Source organism: Echinops telfairi, unplaced genomic scaffold, assembly GCF_000313985.2.
Source record: "Echinops telfairi isolate 266 unplaced genomic scaffold, ASM31398v2 ScPeMD7_5592;HRSCAF=6446, whole genome shotgun sequence".
Lineage (NCBI taxonomy): Eukaryota > Metazoa > Chordata > Mammalia > Afrosoricida > Tenrecidae > Echinops > Echinops telfairi.
This window is the reverse complement of record NW_022109491.1, coordinates 7,291,638-7,317,656: the sequence shown is the minus strand read 5'-3', so window position 1 is coordinate 7,317,656 and position 26,019 is coordinate 7,291,638. Positions and strand designations below refer to the sequence as shown.

The following is a 26,019-nucleotide window of genomic DNA, read 5'->3' as shown; positions in this document are numbered from 1 at the left end:
CAGGTGCCCTCGACCACGCCCCTCGGCCGTGGGGGCGCGGAAAGGCAGGCCCGCCCGGAGGGACAGCCGCTCGCTTGGGCTTCGCCCTCGCGGGGTTCCCTGCGTGGCAGAGTCTCTTCCAGCCTCAGGCGCGCGCTCTGGCGCGGTCCCAGGGCTATGCCTTGCACGCTTGCAGAGAGCGCTTGTACTTTTGAGACGGTGGGACCGCTTCCTTCCAAGTCATTTGGACTTACGAAAGAGCTTCTGCTGTGTGAATTCTCTTGGCGCCGGGAAGCAAGAACGGAGGTAAAGCACCCCAGAAACCGAAGTTGAGGGACGGGGCTGGAAGGCCTGAGAAATATAAAGTGCGTGCGCGTGTAGGGGTTGGGTGGCCCCCCAAGAGCTTTCCCCAGATACAGACGTGGCCGGGCGGCCCCCTCGCTGACCGCCTCCAGCTGGCGGTGGTACATCCGCCTGGAGCGCTGAGCTCCTTTGAGAAACTCTAGGGGAGAGTTATCTGATTTTGCGGGGCATGCTCTTCGGAAGAACAAAAAGTAAGTAAAAACACCAACCAGCACGAGGACAGAGCCCTGGGTGCTGCTAGGGAGGGGAGGGGGACCGGTGGTGGGGTGCCACATTCCCACTTAAGGCTGAGAGGGGCTAGGTTAGGGGCCAAGGCATTACCAGGTGTACTGGCACACACCATGCTGGGGAACCCCCAGCCGGCCGGCCACCCCACCACCCCCAGCATGCTAACAGGCACCCCTTCTGCCAGGACTCCTCCCCACTATCGGCACCCTTACCCACTCATACTGTCAGTGTGGAAAATGGAAGTGAGCCTCCAGCTCCCATCTGGCAGTGCTGACCTCAGTATCAGCAGTTCAAACCTCCTAGCTACTCTGAAGGTGACCAAGGAGGCTGTCTGCTTCCATACAAATTTACTGTGTCAGAGTGGGATGGTGGACTGACTGCACCGTACACACACACACAGCAGCTGGCTTAGGCCCCACTTTTCCCGGGTTCAGGAATGGCCACCTCTACCTCTTAGCACTTCTGGAGCTGGGGAGTCTCTTACAGTAAGAAATACAGTGACCTGGTTGCCAACAAGCCGAGACCCTATGGAACTGAGTGGACTGTCCCACAGGTGTCCGAGGCTGGCATCATCACAGTACACGGCCTTGTCTTTCTCCCGAGGGGATGGTGGTGGGTTCAAACCACTCATCTTTCAGTTCTCAGGGAACATCTAACCACTGTCCCACCAGACTCTTTCCTTCACATTGGTGGGGTCTGCTTGGCAAACCCACGGAGGTTACAGATTCCATTTGGGCGGGGAGGGGAGGGGAGGTCCTCTGCCTAGAAGCTTGGCCAACCGCCCCTGTTGAGGGCCTGCAGGAGGTAGAATTCCCAGCACCACAGGCCTCCTGGAGGCCTGAGTCCGCCTCAACCACCACCTGCAGGTTCCGAGTGGGGCAAACAGCAAAGGCTGGTGGTTGGAAGCCACCGAGATGGGACAGGCCTGAGGTCACTTGTCCTCCGCACACAGTGGGTCAACATGTGACCTGCAGGCTGGGGTGGGCCAGGGCACTGTGTTGTACAAGAGGACAGGTGTGCTCACTGACAGTTAAGGTGGGCGGACTTCACACAAAGGCCTGTATCCCAGCTGCCTTGGGTGCCTGGGGCCGCACCAAGAGGCATCCATCTCCCCACTGTGCCCACCCTATGTCCTGGCTAAGGCAGAACCAGCAGCAGCTAGGGCCAGCCCGCACTGACAGCTTCTCTCATTACAGGCCACCTCCTGCGTGGACTAAACACAACAGCAGGTGACCTCATTAACCACTACAGGTTTGGGGCAGGCCCTTTGAACACACCATCGCATTTCTCAAATTGCTCAGTGAAGGGTGTCAGCAGCTGCCCACCCCACAGGCTTGCTGAACCATACCCAAGGCGCCCAGGCAGCAGTGGCAAAGGTTCAGCTGCCAAGCAGGTCGGGTTGTGGCCACCAGCTGCTCTGCGGGAGAAGGCTGTGGCGTCTGCCTCCGTAAAGACCACGGCCTCGGAAGCTCTCTGGGAGTTGGCTCCATCCTACTGTCGCTGAGTGGGGTCAACGGGTGCCCTCCTGCTCCAGCAGCGTGGGCCACGGGGAGGGGGCCAGGTAGGCGCCTGGCGGACAGAGGTGCGAGGACACTCAGCAGGGTCTGTTCCATTTATTTAATTCCATCCACATCTCTGTACATCACAATCAAAGGCAGCAGTGTAGCCCACAGCACCCCCACCCCAAAGGGACATGGCTCGGGGACCTGCCTCCACCTCAGGATCAGGGGGCTGTCTCATGACTGGGCTGCCCATCAACCAGAAGGGGCTTTTTGCACCCACCGCCCCCTGCACCTGTGTCAGGTCCCAACAGAGACCTTCCGGCACCAGCCCCTCCCAGTTCTACACAGTGGGCTAGAACAGGAGAGGCCGGCTGGGTGGAGACAGGTGCTCTCTAAGACAAAGCAGTGCTCTCAGGGAACCTCAGTCAGACGTGGTCCCCCTTGAGTAGAACTGGACCACTGGGGAAGCCAGAGCTGAGAATCCCACAGCTGTGGAACTACAAGCACAGATCAGATTCACACGGCTGGGGGAGGGGGTGAGGGGTGAGGGGTGTGCGCTCTCAGGTGTAGAGTAGAGATCCCCAAGCCCCAGGCTGGGTTCTAAGCCTCTAAGAAGGGAAGCACCTGCCTGGAGGTCTCTCAGTACAGAAGGGGGGCTGCCCACCTTTCAGCTCCATCTTGAATTGGCCAGTATTCTGAAACCACGTTAGAACCTCCTGTGCCTCTCTCCTCTGTTGGGAGAGGGGCTTTGGGTGAAGAAAGCCCATCCATGAAGGTCCCTGGCCCAGCCCCTCTCAGGGCATGGGGACAGCGCTCTGCCTAGAGGGTCGCTGGGCATTCTTGGGGAGCACTCAGGGAGCATGGCCTGAGCATGAGCAACCCGAGCCAGAGCCACAGCAGTCAGAAGGGCCAGCCCCACTCCTGCCACAATACCCCAGTCCTGCCTGCCGGCAGCAGGGAATTAGCATCCGCTCCTCAGTGGGCACATGGTACACACACTCTCAATCCTTCGTCCAGGCACCAGGATGCCTGGGAAAACCTACGCAGGCTCCTCTCCTAGCAGGCTACCACGCCCAGCTGTCAGTGGAGACTGACTAGCGAGAGTCCCTCAGGCTACTTAAACCAAGGGAAGGGCTTTGTCTCCTCCTCAGTATCTTTTAGGACAGAGCTTGGGCAAATGAGAGATGGTCCGGGAGCCAATTCCAGCCCCACGTCTGGTGTTGTCCAGCCCGGCAAATAAAAGAACAAGTTTTACAGAAGAACGTCTGCAGGTGGGCTGGTCACACACAGGGCAGTAACTTTGAACTCAATTCAGCAAATGATCATTAAAAACAAATCCATTATCCTTATAGGCCTCTAACATGATCTCACTAAAAATCACACCCAATTATTCTGTTTTGAATTTCATTTAAACACGGTGGAGGTTTATCTTCTCTTACATCACCCGTTCAACTTTGCCTCTGGGGCCACAAGGGCCAGGTCCTGGCCAACTGAGGCAGATGTTGGAGAACAGTTTGCTAGGCCCTGTATTAGGACGAAACAAAACATCCGGGGCACAAAATTCTCCTAAAGTAATATGCCAAGAGGAAGACGGGCAGAGCCTCTTAAATGTTAGCATACACCTTTTTAAAAATTATATTAAAACCAGGCAATGGTCTGACAAAAAAAGGGCTGCTTATGGAATGAATACTTGTTAAAACTTTACTCAGGGGATTTTAAATCCTTAGAACAAAGATTTTCCTCAGAAAATGATGAATGGAAACATTAATTGCTTTTCAGACTTGATAGTTCCTGACTCAAAAGGTTTTTTTTCCCCAACACGAAAGTAAACGAGGGAAAACCACAGCAGGCCCTGCAGAGCACCTGGTGCCCCAGAGACCTTGGTGTGCGCCCGCCCGCCCGCCCTCACCACCCGTCCCGAACAGTGGGGGAAGACAGCAGGTCGTCAGGGCCGACAATGTCAGGGACCTGCCATGCACACCGAGTTCTTTCCGTCCCTGCTACGGGCTGGGAGCAGCTGCTGCACGGAACCAAAGCACGCCCCGAATCTGAGGTTCTCTTTGTTCCAGTTGTCAGACTCCAAGTTAGAGCCCCCAGGCTAGCAAGGACCAAGTGAAAGCCCTGTTTAAAACGTCTTCCATTTTTAAAAGCAAAGCAATGACAAGAAAACATTCGGAGGGCTCCGGTGTGCTCACAAGGGTCTCCGTGTGGCCTTTCTCTGAGGGTAACTACCAAGGACCTTGTGGGCAGGCGGGCAGGTCTGAGCAACCCTGGGGAGTGTTCTTGCCACAACACAACCTGAGCAAACAACGCACGGTTGCCGAGCACAGCACACAGAAGGTGGCAGGCGAGGAGGAGCCTGTAGTCACGTCCCAGGCTGGTGGGGAGGGAACGCCCGACTCTATGCAACCTTACCTGATGACTTCTGGCCAAAGCAAGGAGGTGCCAAGGAGGGGGTGGGGAGGTGATCGGTGCAGGGAGGAACTCTGGGAAGAGGAAGGAAACGCCTCAGGTGTGTGGGGGGTGGGGGGAGGGAAGATATGGGGAAAGCCCTGAATTCCTCACCAAAGGCCAATTTCAGAGAGGAGGGTGGGGGGTTTATAATCTAAGCTCCCGCCGAGGGTGGTAGTGGAGGAGAGTGGGGGAGGATGGCTTGGAATGGGGGGCATTATTAAAGACGTAGGCCCCCTGCACACCCAGCAGTAGTCCCATCGGCTGCAACCTGAACCCTTCACATCTAATCTGAGAAGCCCCCAGCTGCAGGGCTGGCTGATGCAGGGAGGAGGATGTCGCTAGGGGGAGGGAAAGGGGAGAAGGCAGAGACCCCAGGCCATGTAATCAGCAGCAAGGTGATTGTGTGATGTGTCTTTTCACAGTTGAGTTAGATGTGCCCCACCAGGTAGGATGGGGATCAATTTAAATAGACGTTCTTGATCCCGGGAAGGAGTTCACCTACATGGACAGTGGTTACACTTGATCGGAGGATTTGTTAGAGCACAACTTATATATTTCAAATGGACAAAACATTAGTATCATGTACAGTGTCTTAAGATAACTTGCCCTTGAATGGGAGCTTCCTGTCCAGTACTTTGAGGTCTACAAGACGTTATCTAAAAAATGTACTACCGTGGAAAATGAAGACTGCTTAAATCGAATGGGGGAGGGGAGGGCCTGTGGTTTTCTTGGTGATTAATTGCTGTAACACTGTCCTTCGGGCGGCTGAGGGAGTTTCATATTTTCTTTAGACATCATTAGGCGCCGGAGCTCTTGCAGGACAACTTTGATGCTGTAGGAATTCTGCCATTTTGCTAGCACTGATATGGCTCTTGGGTCCACCTATGAAAAACACAAACAAGTGACTAGGAGGCTCTCAGACCAGAGGACAGCCCTCCAGGGGGTGGGTGGTAGTATGGGTGGGGTATGTGTATATGCACCCAGAAAGTTCCGTACACACTTCAGTCAAATGCCAGGGAACCTTAGGATGGTCATGGAGAAACTCTAAGCTCTTTCAATTCTATTTTTAAAAGGAATTTTGAAGACACTCGGTACACATGCGGAACGTACAAATCTCCCACATGCTCTCCGAGGGCAGAAACCCCGCACAACGCCACTTGCCAGGCACCCTTGTTCACTCTGCCTCACAAACCCTCCCTATGAGGACACAGTCCTGACACACGGTAAGACAAAAGCTCAACTCCTGGGCCCTACGCAGTCTGCTGGGACTGGGAGCTGCACCCAGGTGGGGGCAGAGCGTCCCAGGCTCCTGACTCGAGGCAGGACCAGTGAGAGCAGCGGTGCCCAGCACCCTGCACAGGCTCACGACTCTCCACTTCTCTCCTCTGCCTTAGGTGCTCCCACCCTGGCGCTTGTTGGTCTCCCCATAGAGCAAGAATGATGGGAGACCTCAGCTTCAAGCCTCTGGCAAGCAACCCAGGGAATAAGAAAGTCTCGTTTGTTTTTGTAACATTTATCGCTGCCTTCTTATGACCAGTGATACTGGTTTTCCATTTATGGTCGGGAAAAGAAGTATAAAAAGGAAGGACATTAAAGGACAAAAGATTATGTACCAGTGGTCCTTAAATAAGGTCGAAGAGGTAAAGGTAACCGGCACTAGTTAGCTGTGCAATCCTGGGCGAGATCGCTCCCTCCTCTAAGCCTCAGTTTTCCCACGCCTTTTCCACGGGGTGTCCTGAGGTGAATCAGGCCCTATCTCCGAGTGGCTAGCCCAGGGCCAGCCTGGTGTGACGCAAAAGGTCCACAGCTCAAACCTGCCAACGTCTGGGCTGCAGCAGGGACTCGAAGTGAGTGGTACAAAGTCAAGACTAAGCCCCGAGGAACAGGTGGGGCCAGGGGAAAACCAACTTACCACTCCATTAGAACTATTAACTCCATTCATATTAATTTTTGTTACAAATCTTACAAAGGGGGGTGCTTCTGGGTATTTAGGTCCACATTCTATTTTAAGGCTGTATATCCGGTTTTCATAAATTGTCTGGAAAAAAAAAAGAGTACAAAAGTCAGGCAAAGGCTAAGTTCCAAATTACAAATTCATAAAGCTCACACTTCTGAAATCCCATTGATTCCTGACTGCAGAACTGGCCTGGCTGCCTCCATTACACAAGCTCTACCTGCTATTGCTAAATTAGCAGGGACTAAATCCTCTCTCCACTAGTTTATGTGACTTCTGGGTCTTAGGGCAATCAAGGGGACAGAAAAGTTAAGCTCAACCTTGTGCTTCTGTGTCAACAGCGACATCTAGAGGTCTCTGGGGGAATAGACTGCAGAGAAAGTGAAAGAAAACCCTGTCTAAGCCAGCGGTGCTCAACCTGTGGGTTGCAACTCCTTTGGGGGTTGAATGACCCTTTCACAAGGGTTGCCTGATTCATAACAGTAGCAGAACTGCAGTTATGAATTAGCAACGAAAATAATTTTATGGTTGGGGGTTGGGAAGGTTGAGAACCACTGGAGCAGTGGAGGTCCCAGTAAAAAGCTGGAATAGACAAACGAGATTCAGATTGCATTTGTAATACCCAGAGAAATCTTCGCTAATTAAAGGGGACCTCAAACTAAAATGAGACCACATGCAACTCTAGATTTCCACGCACCTAACCCTGTTCCCCCGGTCCTCCCTCCGGGTTAGTGGTCCCACCACCCACCCACTTGGTTCAACAGAAACTCGGAGGGCAGCCATGATTCCATTGTCATCCCTCCCCACCCACTTCCAACCACCCCAAGGTCCCACTGCTTTGGCCTTGGCAGGAAAGCCCACACCCAATCCATTCCCTTCGACGCCCCAACTTCCAACCCTGTCCACGCCAGCCACCATGGTCACTGCATCTGAACCCGTTCCGCTCAGCTCCTGTTCAAGCTTACCCCCTCCAAGGGGTTCCTGGTGGCCTGACAGGTTCCCAGATCTGCCCGCCAAGCTATGAGCTGGCCGCTTCCTATTCTTTCACACTCAGCCTGCCTGCACTCCTCAATGCTCTGCACACCCACCAAGACACCAGCTGCCGCCCCCCACTCTCCACCCCAGAGAAGTCCAATGGGCACGCATCAGTCCTCCCGCAGGAAACACAAAACAGGGCCCAGCAATAATGGAGTGAATGCTGCTCTTCACAATTCTACAAATGAACAGCAGTTGTAGTAAGTGTTGGGGCAGGGGGGCACTCAGGAAACAGCACTAGTAGGGAACTGACAGGGCCACAATGTACACAGGTTTACCCGGGGGCACAGTGACCTAAGTTTGGGGTTGCTACCCACAAGGTGAGTGATTCAAAACCACCTGCCACTCTGCAAAAAGTTGAGGCTGGGCTCCCATCAAGATCTAGACTCTCGGGGGACCTATCCGGAGGGCCTCTAGGGGTCAGAAGGGGCTCAATGGCAGTGGGTTTGATTTTGTTTGGGGGAATCTTCAGTACCGAGCCCAGTCTCTCCACACCAAGCTGAGTATATGTTTGCTGAAGGAAAGGCCCCCAAATGTAGGTCTGGGTGTGACTGGCACCCATGCTCTATGATTCTGCCACAGAATTTCTTCTATTAAAAAATCAGGCTTCATTTCTCTTTTTCAGGATATTGGCTTGAGTTCATGGCTCCAACCACCCAGTCTGACATCCCGTTTGGAAGGCTCCAGCATGCCATTTCTTCATCTGCTGGGGTGCTCGGTGGCTCATCTTTGTGGAGGAGACCTCTATTAGCATGGGTGTCAAAATGACCAAGGTAGCAGTTTATCACATATACTATCAATGTTATGAAGTCTGGAATTGAAGAGATATTACATTCTGACCAATTTCTAAAAAAGAAAAAAACAATGATCAGGAATTTCTGACCACTCATGTTCAAGTGGGAGAACAGGCGTCCCATCCTCTAGAGTCCTAGTCTCCCGAAGCCCAGCTGTAGACAAAAGGCCATCCCCCAACAGAACGGTGACAAGGAGGGGACGATTCAACCAGGGTGCAGTACAGCACCGATGAATCACACATCATTCCTCTAATTCCTGAATGCTTCCTCCACCACCACCCCTACTACCATGCCCCAGTTCTACCTTATAAATCCAGCTAGACCAGAGTGCACACACTGGTACAGATAAGAACTCTTGACACATGGAATTCAGGACAGATAAACCCTCAGGAACAGTAGTGGGAGTAGGGAGTAGCAATATCAAGAGGGTAAGGGGATAAGGTGGCAAAAGGGGGACCCCATCATAAGGCTGATATAGAACCCCTCACCCCAAGGGGGATGAATAACAGAAATGTGGGTGACAGGAGACAATGGACAGTGTAAGACACGAAATAAAAAAAATAACAATTGATCAAGGATTCCCAAGGGTGGGAAGGTGGGAGAGGGCCGGGGGGTGGGGGAAGGAACTGATACTAAGGGCTCAAGGAGAAAGAAGATGTTTTGGAAATGTTGATGGCAACATATGTAGGATTGTTATACGACCTGTAAGAGGCCCCCCCAACAAAATGATTATTAATAATGAAGAGAAAAAAAAAGAGTTTCCGTCTCAGGATCTCACAAGTGCAGTAGTTCTACCCTGTCCCACAGGGTCGCTCGGTCAGCATCGCCTCAATGGCAGTGAGCGAGTGAGATGTTCACACAGCAGTGTCACTGATGCAGGGTGAAGAAATGGGGGCAGCGAGCAGACAACCCTGGAAGGTCATTTGAAAGCCCCTAACAAGCCATCCTCTTGTAGAAAACAGGGCTGCGCTTTGGTTTTGACTTTGAGTGCTGCAGGGACCTGCTCGAAAGGTTTCAGTAAAGAAAGGAAAGTGCCTGCAGGAGGACTGCTGGAACGTTCTATCTCTGGAGGAAACCACTAAGAGTCAGCATTAGACCACGAAACAAGCATTTCCTGCTTTGTTCGTGGTGTACACTTTGTGGGGTAACCTGGCAGCAGCTAGCGAACTCGGAACAAGCAAGCTCAGCCCAGCACGTCCATGACTTGGACGGTCCTGCAGACAGACTCACTTGCATACAGAAACGGAAGCACTGTCTGTGATACCCACACATCTGAAGTGAAGTAAACCTGACCCCCACAGCCCCCAAACCAAACTCGGGCTGATTCCAATTCTAGCAACCCCACAGGTCGTGGCAGAATGCCCCTGAGGGATCTGAGACTAACTCTTCACCGAAGCAGAAAGCCTGCCTTGTCTTTCCTCGAGGAGCAGTTGGTGGTTTTAAACTGCTGACCCTGCAGTTAGCAGCCCAACACGTAATCACTCCACCACCAAGGCTCCTTTGTGATACCCACTGCCATCACATCGATTCTAACTCACAGCAACCTGGTACGTACGGCAGAGCAGAACTGTCATACGGGGTTTCCAGGGCTGCGAATCCTTACAGAACCAGATTGCCACATCTTTCTCCAAAAAAGCAGCTGGTGGTTTTGAACTGCCAACTTTTTGATTGGCAGCCTAATTAATTGTGTCTTTCCTGCAAGGGGGTTGGGTAAAAATGTGTGACACAGCCATGTAACAAGACATTTTGTAGACTTTCAAAAGCTGAGGCTGGCTACGCACGCACGCACGCGCACATGTACACAAAAGCCAGTAAGTTGCTTTTGAACACAAACAATCTATCCCATTGCCTTCTTCCCGTCCTGGGCTTATTTAGGAGCCCTACACACAGGCTGCTCCATCCGGTAGGCAGTACAGTCCAGGGCCCAGAGACTAATGAGCTTTTCCTGACTTTAAATATATACTTAAGACCAAGGGAAAGTGTTGTCTGCCAAGTTCCAACCCGAGCATCGGAGACAGGGTACGGCGGCAAGGTGGCTCTGGAGTGCCGCCTCCAGCACAGCCCACTTCCCTGCCCACGCGGCGCTCCACTCGCACTCACCCCTACCCGCAACCGCTGCTGCCGGACAAGATGCAACCACCCTTTGAGCAGACGAGACAGGCAGAGCAGTGCCATCTCTCGGCAACATTACTCATGCCTTTCTCAAATTCTATAACCTACAAACTGAACTGTCAAGTTCCACACACACAGCTACTGTGAAATACATCGGAAGAAGGGGGCACCTGCTCCTCCCCCTCACACCAATGGCACCCCCCACGAGCCCCTGATCTCAAGCTCCAGCACCTCTCAGCTCAAAGGCAGAGGTGGCTTCCTCTCTGCCAAGTGCCAGGCTCTCCCACACCAGGGTGGTGACTGGTTTCAGCAGTGTTCTATTTGTGCTTCTTCATGGTGCCCTCCCTGGTTTAGTCACCTTCCTAGATCAAATTCACTGTTGGACACCTAGTCTGAGCCCTCTGGCTGACAGAAACTGTTAAAGGGGCTAAGTGTGCTGTTCTGACACTTGATGTAAACACACAAGTATTCCCCACTTACGACAGGGCTGTCCTGACTGACTGTATAAGCTGGCTGGTTCTGATGCAAGTTGAATGCCTTCTGTATTACGTTTTTATGATCCATCCTTTTATCACCATTATCTTTATAAATCTGACCTGTGTCTTTGGGGGTTGGAAACGTTACATACAAGCATCTGAGTGAACATCAAACAATGGTAGCACCAGCAAATGACACATTGCAAAAAAAACACCCCCAAAACCCAACATAACATCATACAGCACATGGTCTTCTTTTTTTAATTAACAAAGCATCAGGATGTACCATATACACTCATGTATAAACCGAGTTTTTCAGTACACTTTTAATAGTTTTGGGGGTAAAATTAGGTCCTCAGCTGATACTCGGGTTGGCTCATACAAGTACATACGGTATGCTTGTATGTGTACACCCACAGCACAAACCAAGGGAAACATAACCACAGGTCACGTTTTCATTCTCTAGGGAGTAGAATGAACAGGGGCTGGGATCACTCTCCTGCTATTTCATACACTTCTGAAATTCAGTTTTGTTCTTTTTAAGCAAAAAAGAACATTATTGTTCTTCTTATTTCTGGCAACAATGTGTACAAACACTCACCCAGGCTTTAACTTACATATAAAACATCTATTTTGGGGATTTCCAGAGACATAACAATCTGTCTCAACTGGGTTAATCTCTTCATCCCTCTCAATGTCTGAAGCCATTTGTCATCGTTACAATTAGGCTGCTGGTGCGCTGATACTGGCACCTAGTGGACAGAGGTCAGGGCTGCTGCTAACCACCCACAGCTCCCCCAACAGAGAATGGTTCATTATGATGACGGTGCAGCTAATTAAGAAACCCTGCTCGGCAGCCGGCTTCCCGTTGGCCACTCTCTGCCAGGCTATCACACTGTGGCGGCATGCATGTTGCGGTGATGCTGGAAGCTATGCTACCGGCATTTTAAACACCCGCAGGGGCACTCACAGTGACGAGCTTTCAGCAGAGTTTCCTGACTGAGGACAGACTACAAAGAAGAAATGGCTGTCCCCTCCAGAGGGGTCCTGACGAATAGCTATGAACACTGTCAGATCTGGCTCCAGAAGATGAGCCCCTCACACTGGAAGGCACTCAACGTACGAAGGAGGAAGAGCAGCCCCTCAGGGTAGAGTCAGTCACCATCACAGGGATGGGGTACAGCTGTCAGGGCCTTCATTTGCTGATGAGGCAGGACCCGAAATGAAGAGGGGCTGCAAACATCCGTTATAAGTCGGAACGTGGAAATACAAAGTATGAATCTAAAAACACTGGAAGTCATCAAAAATAGAGTGGAAAAAGACTGATAGCCTAGGCATGAGTGAGCTGAAAAGGAACAGCGCGTTTGAATCAGACAATCAAAGGGGTTACTATGCCAGAACAGACCACGGATGGCTCCCATGTAAGCTGAAGAAAATGGAAACACATGCACAAGAGCCAAAATACAACCTGGAATATATCCCATCTGAATTTTGAGAACATCTCAAGAACAGATGTAACATATTTAACACTAACGACAGAAGACCTGTTGAGCTGTGGGATGACACCAAGAATATCACACACTGTTGATGGGCTCAGGATCAGGCATCAAAGACCCAGACCCCAAAATTGTGTCCATGTGAATGAGGGGGAGCACGGAGTGGAGACCCAAACCCATCTGTAGACAATTGGACATCCCCTTACAGAAGGGTCACAAGGAAGAGATGAGCCAATCAGGGTGCAGTATAGCACCAATGAAACATACAATTTTCCCCTAGTTCTTTATTGCTCCCCCCTCCCACTACCATGACCCCCACTCTGCCTTAAAAATCCTGCTAGACCAGAGCATGTGCACTTATACAGATAAGAGCTAGCAACACAGGGAATCCAGGACAGATAAACCCCTCGGGACCAATAATGGAAGTAGTGATACCAGGAGGGGAAGGGGAAGGTGAGGAAGAAGGGGAAGTGGGAACCGATTGCAATGATCAATGCACAACACCCCCCACCCCCACCCCCAGGGGGATGAACAACAGAAACATGGCTGAAGGGAGGCAGCAGATGGTGTAAAATATGAAAATAAAAATAATTTCTAAATTATCAAGGGCTCATGAGCGTGGGAAGGTGGGGGAGGGAGGGGGAAAAAAAGAGGAGCTGATACCAAAGGCTCAAGTAGAAAGAAAATGTTTGGAAATGTTGATGGCAACATATGTACAAATGTGCTTGATCTGACTGATGTATGGATTGTTATAAGAGCTCCCAATTAAAAAAAAAGATTTCACCAAATGAGTAAAAAGGGAGCCCATGAACTATGGAAAAGAAATTGGCCATGACACGTAAGACAATGAAGAAGCCCAAGCAGCACTGAAAGCAACAGTAAAACACAAGAGGGCTCCAGGAATCGATGGCACACTCACTGAGCTGTTTCAACAAGCTCACGCAGCACGGGAGCACCCACGCCTCTATGCCAATAAACTTTGAAGACCTGGCCAATGGACCCATCAAGAAAAAAAGGTGGCCCAGCACAATGTGGGAAGTATCAAACAGTGTAATTAATTTCACAAGCAAGTACAATTTGCTAAAGATGTTCACTAATGGTTGCAGCAGCACACTGACAGGGAGCTACCAGAAATTCAAGACGACATGGGACAAGAGCTATCACTGCTGACATCAGGTAAATACTGGCTGAGAACAGAGAACACCTTGTGCTTTATTCACTATGGAAAGGCACCTGACTATGTGGATCACAGTCAATTATGGATAACACTGAGAAGAATGGGAATTCCAGAATACTTCTTTATGCTCAGGAGGAGCCTGTATATGGACCAAGAGGTATTCACTCAAAGAGAACAAGCGAATTCTGTATGGCTAAGTCAGGCTTACACCCGTTCACTATACTCATTCAATAGCAGCCAAGCACACCTGAGAAGGCGGACTACATGAAGAAGGCGGCGGCACCAGGACTGAAGGAAGGCTTGGTAACAACCTGCTGTATGCAGATGACACAACCTTGTCTGCTTAAAGCGAAAAGAACTTGAACTTGCTGATGGAATCAAGGACTGTGGTCTTCAGTACAGATCACACTTCAATGTAAACAAGCTCAAAATCCTCACAACTGGACCTCACAATATTTAACACCAATATTCTTCATCAAGAGATGAAGAAAAGCTGGAAATTTGTCAAGGATTTCATCTTGCTGGGACCCACAAGGAACCAGAGAGTGCATTACACTGGGCAGATCTGCTGCATAAGCCCTCTTTAGTCTTGCATAGCCAGGATGTCACTTTGAGGACGAAGATGCACCTGACCGACCACGGCTTTTCAATGGCCTTATGCATGTGAAGGTTGGACAACTGACTAAGGAAGACCAAAGGAGAGTCAATGCATCTGAGTTATGGTGCTGGTGAAGAATATTCGAAGTACCATGGTCGGCCAAAAGAATAAACATGTGTCTTGGGAGAAGTACAGTCAGAACGCTCCTTAGGCGTGAGGATGGCGTGCGTGACTTTGTCTCATGTACTTTCAACACAGTTAGGACAGACCAATACCTGTCAAAGGACATCATGCTTGGTACAGTAGAAGAACATGGAAAAAGAGGAAGGTCCTTGAGAAGGTGTGCGGGCGCAGTGGCTGCAACCACGCACTCAAATGGAACGACGTGTGAGGACGGTGCGGGGACAGGCAGTGCTTTGTTCTGTTCTATGTGGGGTCACTCTGAGTCACAACAACGCTGTGGACACATCCATGTGCGCCGGCATTCTACATGGGATGGCAGGATAGGAAGGACTTCCTTTTCTGAATGAATCAATACAACCCCCTAGCATACATACTCGGTTAAAACAAGCGCGCGCGCGCGCACACACACACAATTACAACGTACTCAGTAGAGTGAAAAAAAAAGGAGACACGACTTTTTTCTTAAAAAGCCTCTTTTACACCTCAGGTCCCTTCTGATGAAGGCAACCACTGTCACCGTTACTCTCACAGAGACTACTCAAGTGACCTGTTTAGACACTTGAAGTTACAGCTCAGGGAGAGGGATATATCTGATTAGAGCACACAGGAGCAAATGAAGGGGGAAGAAGAGAGTGGAACACATCCTGGCCCACCAAGACCTGAGGTCACTACTCCTGCTCAGAACAGCCAATGCACAGAAAGGCCTATAGGGCCAGCCCCACTACGAGACATGATGTCCATCACTGACCCATAGTGCCACGGGGGACATCTGGAGACACAGTGTGGGAATTGCACCCGATGTGACCCCACCACACTGAGGGGAAACACTAAGGGTGTGCAACAGAACAGCAAAGGAAGCAGAGCAACGAAGTCTCCAGGGAATACCAAAAATAGACTTTGGGGCCAGGACGTGGTACCCCATCAGACGCGACTAGAAAAAACTCCTAAAGGTCAACAAACAGATTGAACTATTTACAGGCTTTTCTTTTTTTTTTGTCGTGGTTTTTCTTGTAGTTGTTTTCTTTTGTTGCTTTGTTTTGCTCTGTCTTGTTTTTTGTGCATACTATTGTCTCTGCAGGTCTATCAAGAGAGGCAGGATAAACAATCTGTAGGAGAAAACGGGACAGACCATTCCAGGGGGACATGCGAGAGGGGGAGACGGGAAAGGAAGTGGATGTTAACAAACCCAGGGTCAAGGGAACAACAGGTGATCCAAAATTGATGGCAAGGAGGGTGTAGGAGGCCTGGTAGGGCGTGATCAAGGACAGTGTAACTGAGAGGAATTACTGAACCCTAAATGAAGGCTGAACATGATAGTGGGACAAGAGAAAGTAAGAGGAAATAACAAGGAGGCAAAGGGTATTTATAGAGGTCTAAATCCAGGCATATACATTATGTAAATTTATTTATATATGATGATTGGGAAATAGATCTATGTGTATATATTTATAGGTTTAGTATTAAGGCAGCAAATGGACATTGGGCCTCTAATCAAGTACTCCCTCAATGCAAGAACACTTTGTTCTATTAAACTGGCATTCCCTGATGCTCACCTTCCCAACACAATTGCTAAAGACAAAGTGCGTGCATAAGCAAATGTGGTGAAGAAAGCTGATGGTGCCCAGCCAGCAAAAGAGAGAGCATCTGGGGTCTTAAGGCTTGAAGACAAACAAGCAGCCATCTAGCTGACAAGCAACAAGGCCCACATGGAAGAAGCATACCAACCTGTATGATCAAGAGGTGTTGATAGGATCAGGTATCAGGCATCAAAAAACAAAAAATCATATCGCTGTGAATGAGGGGGAGGGCGGAGTGGAGACACAAAGCCCATCTGCAGGCAACTGGACATCCCCTTACAGAAGGGTCTCAGGGAGGAGAAGAGTCAGTCAGGGTGCAGTATAGCACTGACAACTTTCCTCTAGTTCTTTAATGCTTCCTTCCCCCACTATCATGATCCCAGGACCTTTAGAACCACTACCTTACAAATCTGGCTAGACCAGAGGATGTACACTGGTAAAGATAAGAGCTGGAAACACTGGGAATCCAGGACAGATGAACCCCTCAGGACCAATAATGAGAATAGCGTACCAGCAGGGTAAGGAGAAGGTGGGGGAGAAAGGCGGAACAAATCACAATGATCTACATATAACAGAAAGGGAGACATTAGACAGTGTGAGACATGACAAAATAATAATAATTTATAAATTATCAAGGGCTCAAGAGGGAGGGCAGCGGGGAGAGGTAGGGGAAAAATGAGGAGCTAATATCAAGGGTTCAAGTAGCAAGAGGGTGTTTTGAGAATGATGATGGCAGCAGATATACAAATGTGCTGGACACAATGGATGGATGGATGGACTGTGATAAGAATGGTACGACAGACAGGAACTGGAAATCCAGGGAATCCAGGGCGGATGAACCCTACAGGACCAGTGGTGTGAGTGGTGATACTGGGAGGGTGGAGGGAGAGTGGGTAGGAAAGAGGGAACCGATTACAAGGAACTATATGTGACCTCCTCCCTGGGGGAATGGACAACCAAAAAGTGGGTGAAGGGAGACGTTGGACAGGGCAAGATATGACAAAATAACAATTTATAAACTATCAAGGGCTCATGAGGGAGGGGGGAGCGGGGAGGGAGGGGAAAAATGAGGACCCAATGCCGGGGGGCTTAGTGGAGAGGAAATGTTTTGAGAATGATGAGGGCAATGAATGTACAAATGCGCTTTACACAATTGATGTATGTATGGATTGTGATAAGAGTTGTATGAGCCCCTAATAAAACGATTTTAAAAAATGGTACCAACCCCCAATAAAATGACTAAAACAAAAAAAATTATGTTAATGTTCTAGATGTGTCCACAGCAGATACCCTGTAGGTTAAGCAAAACAATCACCAGACCCAGAAAGCACCCAGGAGCAGAGTTCCTTTTAATGACTATTTTTAACCTTGAAAGGCCAGGCCGATCAAAACTACAAGGGCAAGAAGTCAGATAATAAGAAGTGTTGGGAAGAATGTGGAGATATTCACACCATTGCTGGTGGGAATACGAGGTGGTACTCCTTAGCCCCCCACCAAATGGAATCCCCCCCAACAAACTATGTATTTAAATGTTTTTACAAAACAACCATATCACCTTCAAAGTATTCTCCATTACACTTAATACATTTGTCAAAACTGTGATTCCATTCTTGGAAACATTTTTCAAGCTTATCTGTTTGGATGGCTGACAGCACCTCCTTTTGTTTTATTCTTCACTTGTTCTACGCCGTGAAATGGCTGTCCTCTCATGACAAAAAGAAGTCGCAAGCAGTGATGTCAGGTGAGTCAGGTGCGTGAGGCAAGAGGCATGCTGATTTTTTGCCAAAAACTGGCATGCTGAGATGGATGCATGAGCAGGTGCATTGTTGCAGTGGCAAAACCAGTCCCCCACCTGCCACATCAGGCCTTCTTTTGTTGCACACTCTTGTGCAATCTTTTCAGAACCTCTAAATAGAAAGTTTGACTAACAGTCTGACCTGGTGGAAAGAACTCCGAATGTACCGTTTTTGTCTGTTAGGCAAGTTGATGGCCATCCAGAATGAGGTTTGTCATCAATCAGCATTTCACCTTTTTTGAAATGAGAAAACCACTTACACACTTGACTTTTTCCCATAGTGCTGTCCCTGTAAGCCAGGGGTCCTCAAACTTTTTAAACAGGGGGCCAGTTCACTGTCCCTCAGACTCGTTGGAGGGCCGGACTATAGATAAAAAAACAAAAAAACTACGAACAAATTCTTATCTATGCACTCTGCACATATCTTATTTTGAAGTAAAAAAACAAATGAGGCAAAAACACCCGGGGGCTGGATAAATGTCCTCATTGAGCTGCATGTGGCCCACAGGCCGTAGTTTGAGGACCCCTGCTGTAACTTGTGTTCAACACAACAGTTTCTGTAGCATTTTTCTCAAGCAGGAAACAAATTTTCATAGCTGCATGCTGTTCTCTTAAATTGGTAATCACAAAAAATTAGGTTTGAGAGAAACTGCTTTTACGAAAAAAATTCACTGTGACTAGAGAGAACCTTCCCAGGCGACACCACTAGGTGCACTAACTCAAAGAGTTGTTCTATGATCACCTGGCAGGGAAAAATGTGTTCGACAAACGCTTGGCTCCGCCCAGTGCAAATCTGGGTTTCTTTGGGTACCTCCGCGTATAAAATGGGGTAGACAATTTGGAAAATAGCCTGGCATATTCTCAAAATATGGGGCACCGAGTTAGAGGACCCAGCGATTTTACTTCCAGGGAAATACCTAAGAGAACTGAAGACATTTGTCCCCACAAACCTGAATGTGAATGTTCATAGCTGTACTATCCAGGAGAGCCCAAAGTGTAAAAACCTACCGGAAAATGCTCACCACCTGCTGAATGGGCAAACTGTGGTGCATGCACACAACCGACTTGCCGCTCAGCCACAAAGAAGAATGAAGCACTGGCACATGGACAAGTAGAAGGGCCGGCCACCAAAGCACCTATTCTACTGCTCCACTTACATGCAATGACCAGAAGCAGCAAATTTGTAGAGATGGAAAACAGATCAGTGATCATCAAAAAGAGAATTCGCAGAGGTAGATAGCAGATTAGTGAATATCAAGAAAAGAGGGAGTGGGAAATGGTAGCAATAGCTAATGGGTGCCAGAGTTTCTTCTGGAGGGTGACTGAAAGATTCTGAATTTAACAATGATTACACAGTTTTGAATGCACTGAAAACCACTGAAGTAACTGTCTACTTTAAAAGGGTGACTGGCTTAAATAGCTTATGAAGGTTATCTCATTAGTTATCATTTTAAAAAATACGTGGAAAGCACCACTTGTCTGTCAGCAGTCTGTCGCACTGCAGTGACCTGCATGGTGTCGTGAGGCTGGCAGCTATGCCACTAGTATGTCAAAACCAGCAAGAAACAGGTTCCAGCAATGCTTTCCGATTAAGACCTGGCGATTAACTTATCAAAATCTGGCTAGTGAAACATGTCGGACACAGTGTTGACGACGAACCCCCGGGGTGGAAGGCACTCCTCAAGGAGACAGATGGCGGGGAGCTGTGCAAACTCCATGTGCGCATGCAGTGCACTCACACGAGGAGAAACAGCACACGCAGCCACTCATAATCAGACTGCGAAGGTACAGAGTAGGAACTTAGGAAAGCAGAAAGCTGTCAAAAGTGAAATGGAACACAATAAAGGTCAATATCCCCGGCAGTAATTAGCTGAAAGGGACCGGAATTGATCATTTTAAATTGGACAATCATATGATTGACTATAATAGGAATGACAAACTGAAGATAAATGGTCTCATGTTCATTGTCAAATGAACTGAAGTACAATGTTGTCAGTGGTAAGACAGCATCTACATAGAAGACCAGTTATAAGACTATTATTTAAATTTATGTATCCAACCACTAATGCCAAAGGTGAAGAAACTGAACATTTTTACCCATTTCTGCAGCCTGAAGTTGATCATATGTGTAGTCAAGATGAATGGATAATTACTGGTGTTTGGAATGATAAAGGAGTGGTGGTTAGAAAATATAGCCTTGGGGATACAAGCAATGTAAAGATGGCATGATAGGATTTGACAATCAACTTACTCATAACAAATACCCTTTTCAACAACATAAAGAGCAACTATACACGTAGGCCTCACCAGATAGAATACACAGTCATCAAAGTGACTTTATCTGTGGGCAGGACCAATGGGGAAATTCAGCATTATCAAGCAGAACAAGGCCAGAGGTTGACTGTGGGACAATCAAATGTCCATATGCAAGTTTAAGTTGGAGCTGAAGAATATTAAAACAAGTCACAAGAATGAAAATACAACCTTGAGTATATCCCACGAACACCAGACAGATCAAAGGATGACATCAAGGGTATTACACATAACAAGGTCATTAAAAAGACAAGAAAAAAAGAAAAGACCAAAATGGATGTCAGAAGAGACTCTGAAGCTTGCTCTTGAATGTTGAGTAGCTAAAGCGAACTGATGAAATGATGTCAAAGACTTAAACAGAAGATTTCAAAGGGCAGTTCGAGAAAAAGTGAAATGAAATGAAATGAAATGAGCAGACTTGGAGTTAAAAAGCTGAAAGGGAAGAACAAGTTCAGCACCTCTCAAGCTGAAAATAGAAAAAAATTCAAGTCTTGAGTTGTAGTATTAAAGGACTCTATAGACGAGATACTGAACAATGCAAGAAGCATCAGGATATGACAGAATTCTAAATTGATTGTGGTGGTGATTGGACAACTTTTAATGTGATTAAGACGCATCAGCAACCTGTGATATGCAGATGAAACAACCTTGCTCACTGAAGGTTTCTTTTGTATTGAAGATTTAAAACATTTCCGGATGAAGATCAACGACTACAGCCTTCAGAATGGATTACACCTCAACATGAAGACATCAGAAGTCCTCACAACTGCAACAAAAAGCAGTGTCATGATACATGAAGAAAAGATTGAAGTTGTCAAGGATTTCATTTTACTTGGATCTACAATCAACTGGAAGCAGCAATCAAGATAGCACATGACATATTACACTGGCAAAACTGCTGCTCAAGACTTGTCTTTTCTTATGTTTTATTTCACACAGAAAATTACAATATTTTAAAAACCCCATCTTTTAGAGACACGCAGATACATCCCAAAATGCTTAACATACAAGAGGCTTTCAAAAAGTTCACAGAAAAATTCCATTATTTTAAAATCCCATTTCCCCCTGAACTTTTGAAACCCCCTCATATATTAGAGTAAGAAATTATGACTTGAACAATGTTCTATGACACAAAATAACCTAGTGATAAAGTTATTCTTTTTTCAAAGTTTAATTGGCATACACAATTCAATTATATGAAGAAATTTAAAAGTTGTCAATCAATTGTAGAACAGTTTCTTCATTTTGTACTCATTGGTATTGGCTCCCCCTTTCCTTCCAACTCCATAACGTGTCTTAAATATTAATGTAGTTACTTTATTTATATGTTTACCTCTCCTGGATTTCATATAAAGAAAATCATACCAGGAAAAACAAAAACAAACAAAAACTGCAACAACAATAACCAAAGAGACCACTGAAAAACCTCAATCCAAAAGCAAGCAGAAAATAATAAAAACTAGAAGAAATTAAAAATGGGTCATGGGGGTGGGGAGGGAGGGGACAAAAAAGGAGCTGACACCAAGGGCTCAATAGAAAGCAAATGCCTAGAAGATAATGATGGCAACATATGTATAAATGTGCTCGATACAATCGACATATGGATTGTTATAAGGGCTGTAAGAAAAAAAAGAAAAAAAAAAGACCTGTAAGAGCCCCGAATAAAATGATTAAAAAAAAAAAAGTGAACCAAACAAAAATAAATAAAATGGGTCAAAGGGGAAAACAAACTATAAAATGTTAATAATTCACTTTCTGATACAATCTGAGGAAGGATATTCTCATCTCTGGTCAAGGATCCATGGGAATTCATGGAGGCTTAATCCCTATGGGACTCTGCAAATAGATTTTGGGCTTTCCTAGTCATCTACCAAGTCCTGCAAACCAGGTGCTCAGAATGTAAGGTCTAACACAATGCCCTTCTCTGATCTTGGATTTTAGAATTTACAATCCATGAATCTCACAGGCTGATGTTACACAAGACCTCAAGAAAGTGTTAAAAACCCAACTCTCGCCTGGAAGACTAAGGCTGCCTGGCCCAAGCAAGCTATGGTGTTTTCAATAGCCTCATATGCATTTGAAAACTTGACAATGAATAAAGACCAAAGAGCCTTTGAATTATGGCATTGTTGAAGAATATTCAAAGTACCAGGGACTGCTAGAAGAACAATAAATCTGTCTTGGAAGAAGTACAGCCAGAATGCTCCTTAGAAAAAACGGTGGTGAGACTTTGTCTCATGGATGGTGCAGGACTTTTTGTTCTCTTGTACATGGGTCCCCTATGAGCTGGAACTGACTTGACGGCATTTAACAACAACAACAACACGGAAAAGCACGTCATATAATACAGTGCCTCACAAAAAGTTTAGAAGACATGAATTGAAATTCAGGGTAGGCCAAGTTAATTATTTAGATGAACTAGAACTCACTAGTTCATGCTTAACTTGTTAAAACCAGAAAATGTGAAGAGAGTAATTACCTAACTGATGTACTCAACATCAACCCTGTTCGGAATCATTTCCAGGTGCTCTGGGGAATAAGGAGGCAGGAAGGCAAGTTCTCATCCTCACAAAATCCAAATCTTTCTCAAGAGAGCTAGGAAATCAACTGAATGAAGCAATCTATAGATACATAATGGGCTCTCAGAGGCAGCATAGAAATGTATCTCCATGAAAAAACAAGATTTTAAAATTGGGTTCTCCTCAACCAATATAAAACATCATGGTTTTCATAGAAAAACATAAGTACAAGTAGATGAATAACCCCACCCTCCAAACAAAAACTACTGTTAAATGCCATTAAGTCAGTTCCAACTCTTGGCAACCGTATGTCAAACAGAAGGCAATGATGCTCAGTAGTCCCGCATCATCCTTGCAACTGTTCGGTTGTGGGCACTACGTCAACCCGTCTTTCTCTTTAGTGCTGGCCTTGTAACAGTACAAGCTTGATGACCACTTCCAGGGACTGCTAGGTCCAAAGGATGTGAGACAAAGCCTCACCACTCTCACGTCTGCCGGGCACTCCAGCGGCGCCTCTTCGTTCAGATTTGCTTATTCTTCTGGCAGTCCAAGGCGTACTCCGTACTCTTCCCCAGCACCACAGGTCAAAGGTCTCCCCTTTCCTCAGGTCCTACAGCTGTCACATGCTCTCTCTCAAGTGACTGACAATACCATGGCTTTGGTGAGGTGCACAAAACAGGGTCACAAAAATGACGGAAGAGGCAACATTCAATGACAAAGCCAGTCAGACTCTCTCAGTATTCAGCGAGAGTCTAAGGTGAACATGAGCGTCTCCCTGTTTTCTGGGGCCACGTTCTATGGTCTTCCTGTGCCCCAAAGTGTCAGCGCAGAGCCTTGGACGTGTGAGTAGAATGAATGCAGGCTGTCAGCATTTGGGACAAATAGAGAAAAGGTGCTGCGACATCAAGGCTGACTCTCCTACTGCTGGTCTGAAACAAGTGTCACATGCTGGGACTCTAGTATTTAACTCCTATTTACTAATAACACTGGATATTTCTACAATGGTAACAAATGAAACCTTGGAGGTGAGCAAGAGGGAGGCAGGGTAGCATTGTGGTTAAGAGAACAGGCTCTCCGGTTAGACAGATCTGATTTAGGAATTACTAGCTGAATGATGTTGGGCAAGTAACTCTCATCTCTAAGGCTGTGTCCCTGCTGTAAAGTAGACTGCAACAACGTAGCAGTAGTAGCTAATGACGCGTTCTCGGGAGAATTCACTGGTGAGCGACTACTACTGCTGGGCAGTGCCATCAGGTGGGTTCAGACTCACAGTGACCCAACGTACCGCACATCCTCACAATTGTTATGTTTGTGCCCACTGTTACAGTCACCATGTCAATCCAACTTGTCAAGAGCCGTCCTCTTTTTGGCGGCCTCTATACTTTATCAAGGATGACGTCCTCCAGGGACTGGTCTCTCCCGATACCATGTTAAAATTATGTGAGGCAAAGTTTTGCCATCGTTGCCTCTAAGGAGCATTTAGCTGTACTTCTTCCAGATATATTTGTCTTTTGGCAGTCCACGGTACTTCAGGATTCTTCGCCAACACAACTCAAGTGCATCGACTCTTCCTCAGTCTTCCTTATTCAATGTCCAACTTTCACATGCAGATGAGGCGAATGAAGATATCTGGCTTGGGTCAGATGCACTTCAATTCTCAAAATAACACCCTTGCTTTTCATCACTTTAGTGACGTCTTGTGCAGATTTACCCAATGCATCGTTTGATCTCCTGACTGCTGCTTCTGCGAGCAGGGATTACTGCTGGGGGCCCTCAAACAAAGGGCAATCAGCATTTTGGTGACCAGAGTGCTCACAAATCACGAAGCTCTACAAGAAAGGTCACCTTTCCCACCTCCACAGTCTTAATCTTCTTCACAAAGACCTCTGGGACTAACAGACTACAGCTGCCTGGGCAGGCATTAAGTCTTTGCTGAAGTTCTAGGGCTCATTTCTGTTTTATTAAAATGTCACCTAATTAAATCTTAGCTGTAGCTATCAAGTGTTTTGAGGAACTAAAAATGTATCTCTGCGAATGGGAAGCTTCACGGGTCTCCTCATCTATCACGCAATAATAAATGAATGGATATCTTTAGAGTAAGAAACAGATATTCTTATAATTGACTTCAGTATTAGATTTGTATTATCGCATGACTATGGGGTCACTATGAGGGGTGGACTCATCAGCAGTAAGTGAATTTTATATTGCAGGAATGAAAGATTTCATGTTCCCATCAGTGATCGACTTGCATTAATTGAGCATATTATAAAAATATGTATTAATTTCTTGTGAAGGACCCATTTAGAAGCTATTTAAAATGTGTTTTTATTTGCAAAACATTACTCACTAAAAAACTCGTTATCACACTGCTGGAATCTGGTGGTCACTGGGATGTGCCTGACCCGTGTCATGGTATTTCCAATGACCTTGTCTGTATGTGAAAGCTGAACTATGAAGACGGAAGACTGAGCTAGGCAGGCCTTTGAATGACAGCGCTGGAGAGCACTATGGAAAGTACCATGGGTGCCTGAAAAATGAACAAATCCGTGGTGCAAGAAGTTCAGACAGAGTACCCACACAGTAAGGATGGTGAGACTTCATCTCACACTCAGGACATGATACCAGGAGAGACCAGCCCCTGGAAGAAGTTACCATGCTTGGTAGAGGGGTCAGCAAAAAGGAGGAGGACCCTCAAGGAGACAGACTACAACTAAAACAGTGGCTGTAACAATGGGCTCAAATAGCAAGGATTTGAGGACAGCGCAGGCCTGGGCAGTGTTTTGTGCTGCCATGCACAGTCACTCTGAACTGACTGCACCTAACAGCAAGTTCTTAAGAATTTGCAGGTACCTTAGGCTTTCAGAACAAAAGGAGAGCGAGCCCTGCACAACCATCCTGCAGTTTCTTTAGGAAATACAATACAAGACTGCAATTTAAAAAAATAAAACCCACAATCGTAAAGTCTTTGGAGACTCTCTTCAGGAATCTGGCTATACCTGGAGCCTGGTGATTTGATAAGCCCATGAGATTATTCTAAAACTACATCTGAGAATGCAATTAACTCAACCTTCACTGTCTACATTGTCATGTAAATGCACACTAGGAGTCTAAATAGGTTTTTGCTTACCATTTAGAGGGATTAAACAGCATCAGAGGAGGTTCAAATATATAAACTGAAACTGGTCAAAAAAGAATAGCCACATTTCAGAAAATATACCATTGGTGAGCTTTTCCGTGATAAGGCTAATATTTGTTTTAAAGGAGGCACAGTGAATTTTAAGACATTGACATGTATAGCCGTAGCTCGACGCTTACTCTTGGAGGCCCAATTATCATCCCTGTCCATCTTGTAAGTGTCATGTCTTCGTCATCTTCTAGACCCCAGCTAACTGTGCCATCTCCTACTCCTTTCTGGCCTTCTTCGAGTTCTTCCAACAGTCGGAAATTGCGAGGGACTTTTACTC

General features: G+C 47.1%; 1 protein-coding gene and 1 long non-coding RNA gene across 3 annotated transcripts; one reads left to right on the top strand and one right to left on the bottom strand.

The window, feature by feature from the left end:
* Nucleotides 1-202: 202 nt before the first annotated feature.
* LOC123522318 lies at nt 203-6,116 on the top strand. Its single transcript, XR_006680584.1, has 3 exons — nt 203-285; nt 5,600-5,749; nt 5,921-6,116. It is a non-coding gene; the product is annotated as an uncharacterized LOC123522318 (long non-coding RNA).
* Nucleotides 2,169-26,019, bottom strand: UBE2V1 (ubiquitin conjugating enzyme E2 V1). 2 transcript variants are annotated; one of them, XM_045295550.1, is made up of 3 exons: nt 25,871-26,019; nt 6,439-6,564; nt 2,169-5,408 (listed from the first exon to the last, which is right to left on the bottom strand). In XM_045295550.1, exons 1-3 carry the CDS (start codon nt 25,913-25,915, stop codon nt 5,262-5,264), a joined length of 318 nt encoding a protein of 105 aa, XP_045151485.1. In that variant the 5' UTR covers nt 25,916-26,019; the 3' UTR covers nt 2,169-5,261. The 2 variants fall into 2 exon arrangements, with proteins under 2 accessions (XP_045151485.1, XP_045151486.1); XM_045295551.1 differs by lacking the exon at nt 25,871-26,019 and adding an exon at nt 25,683-25,817.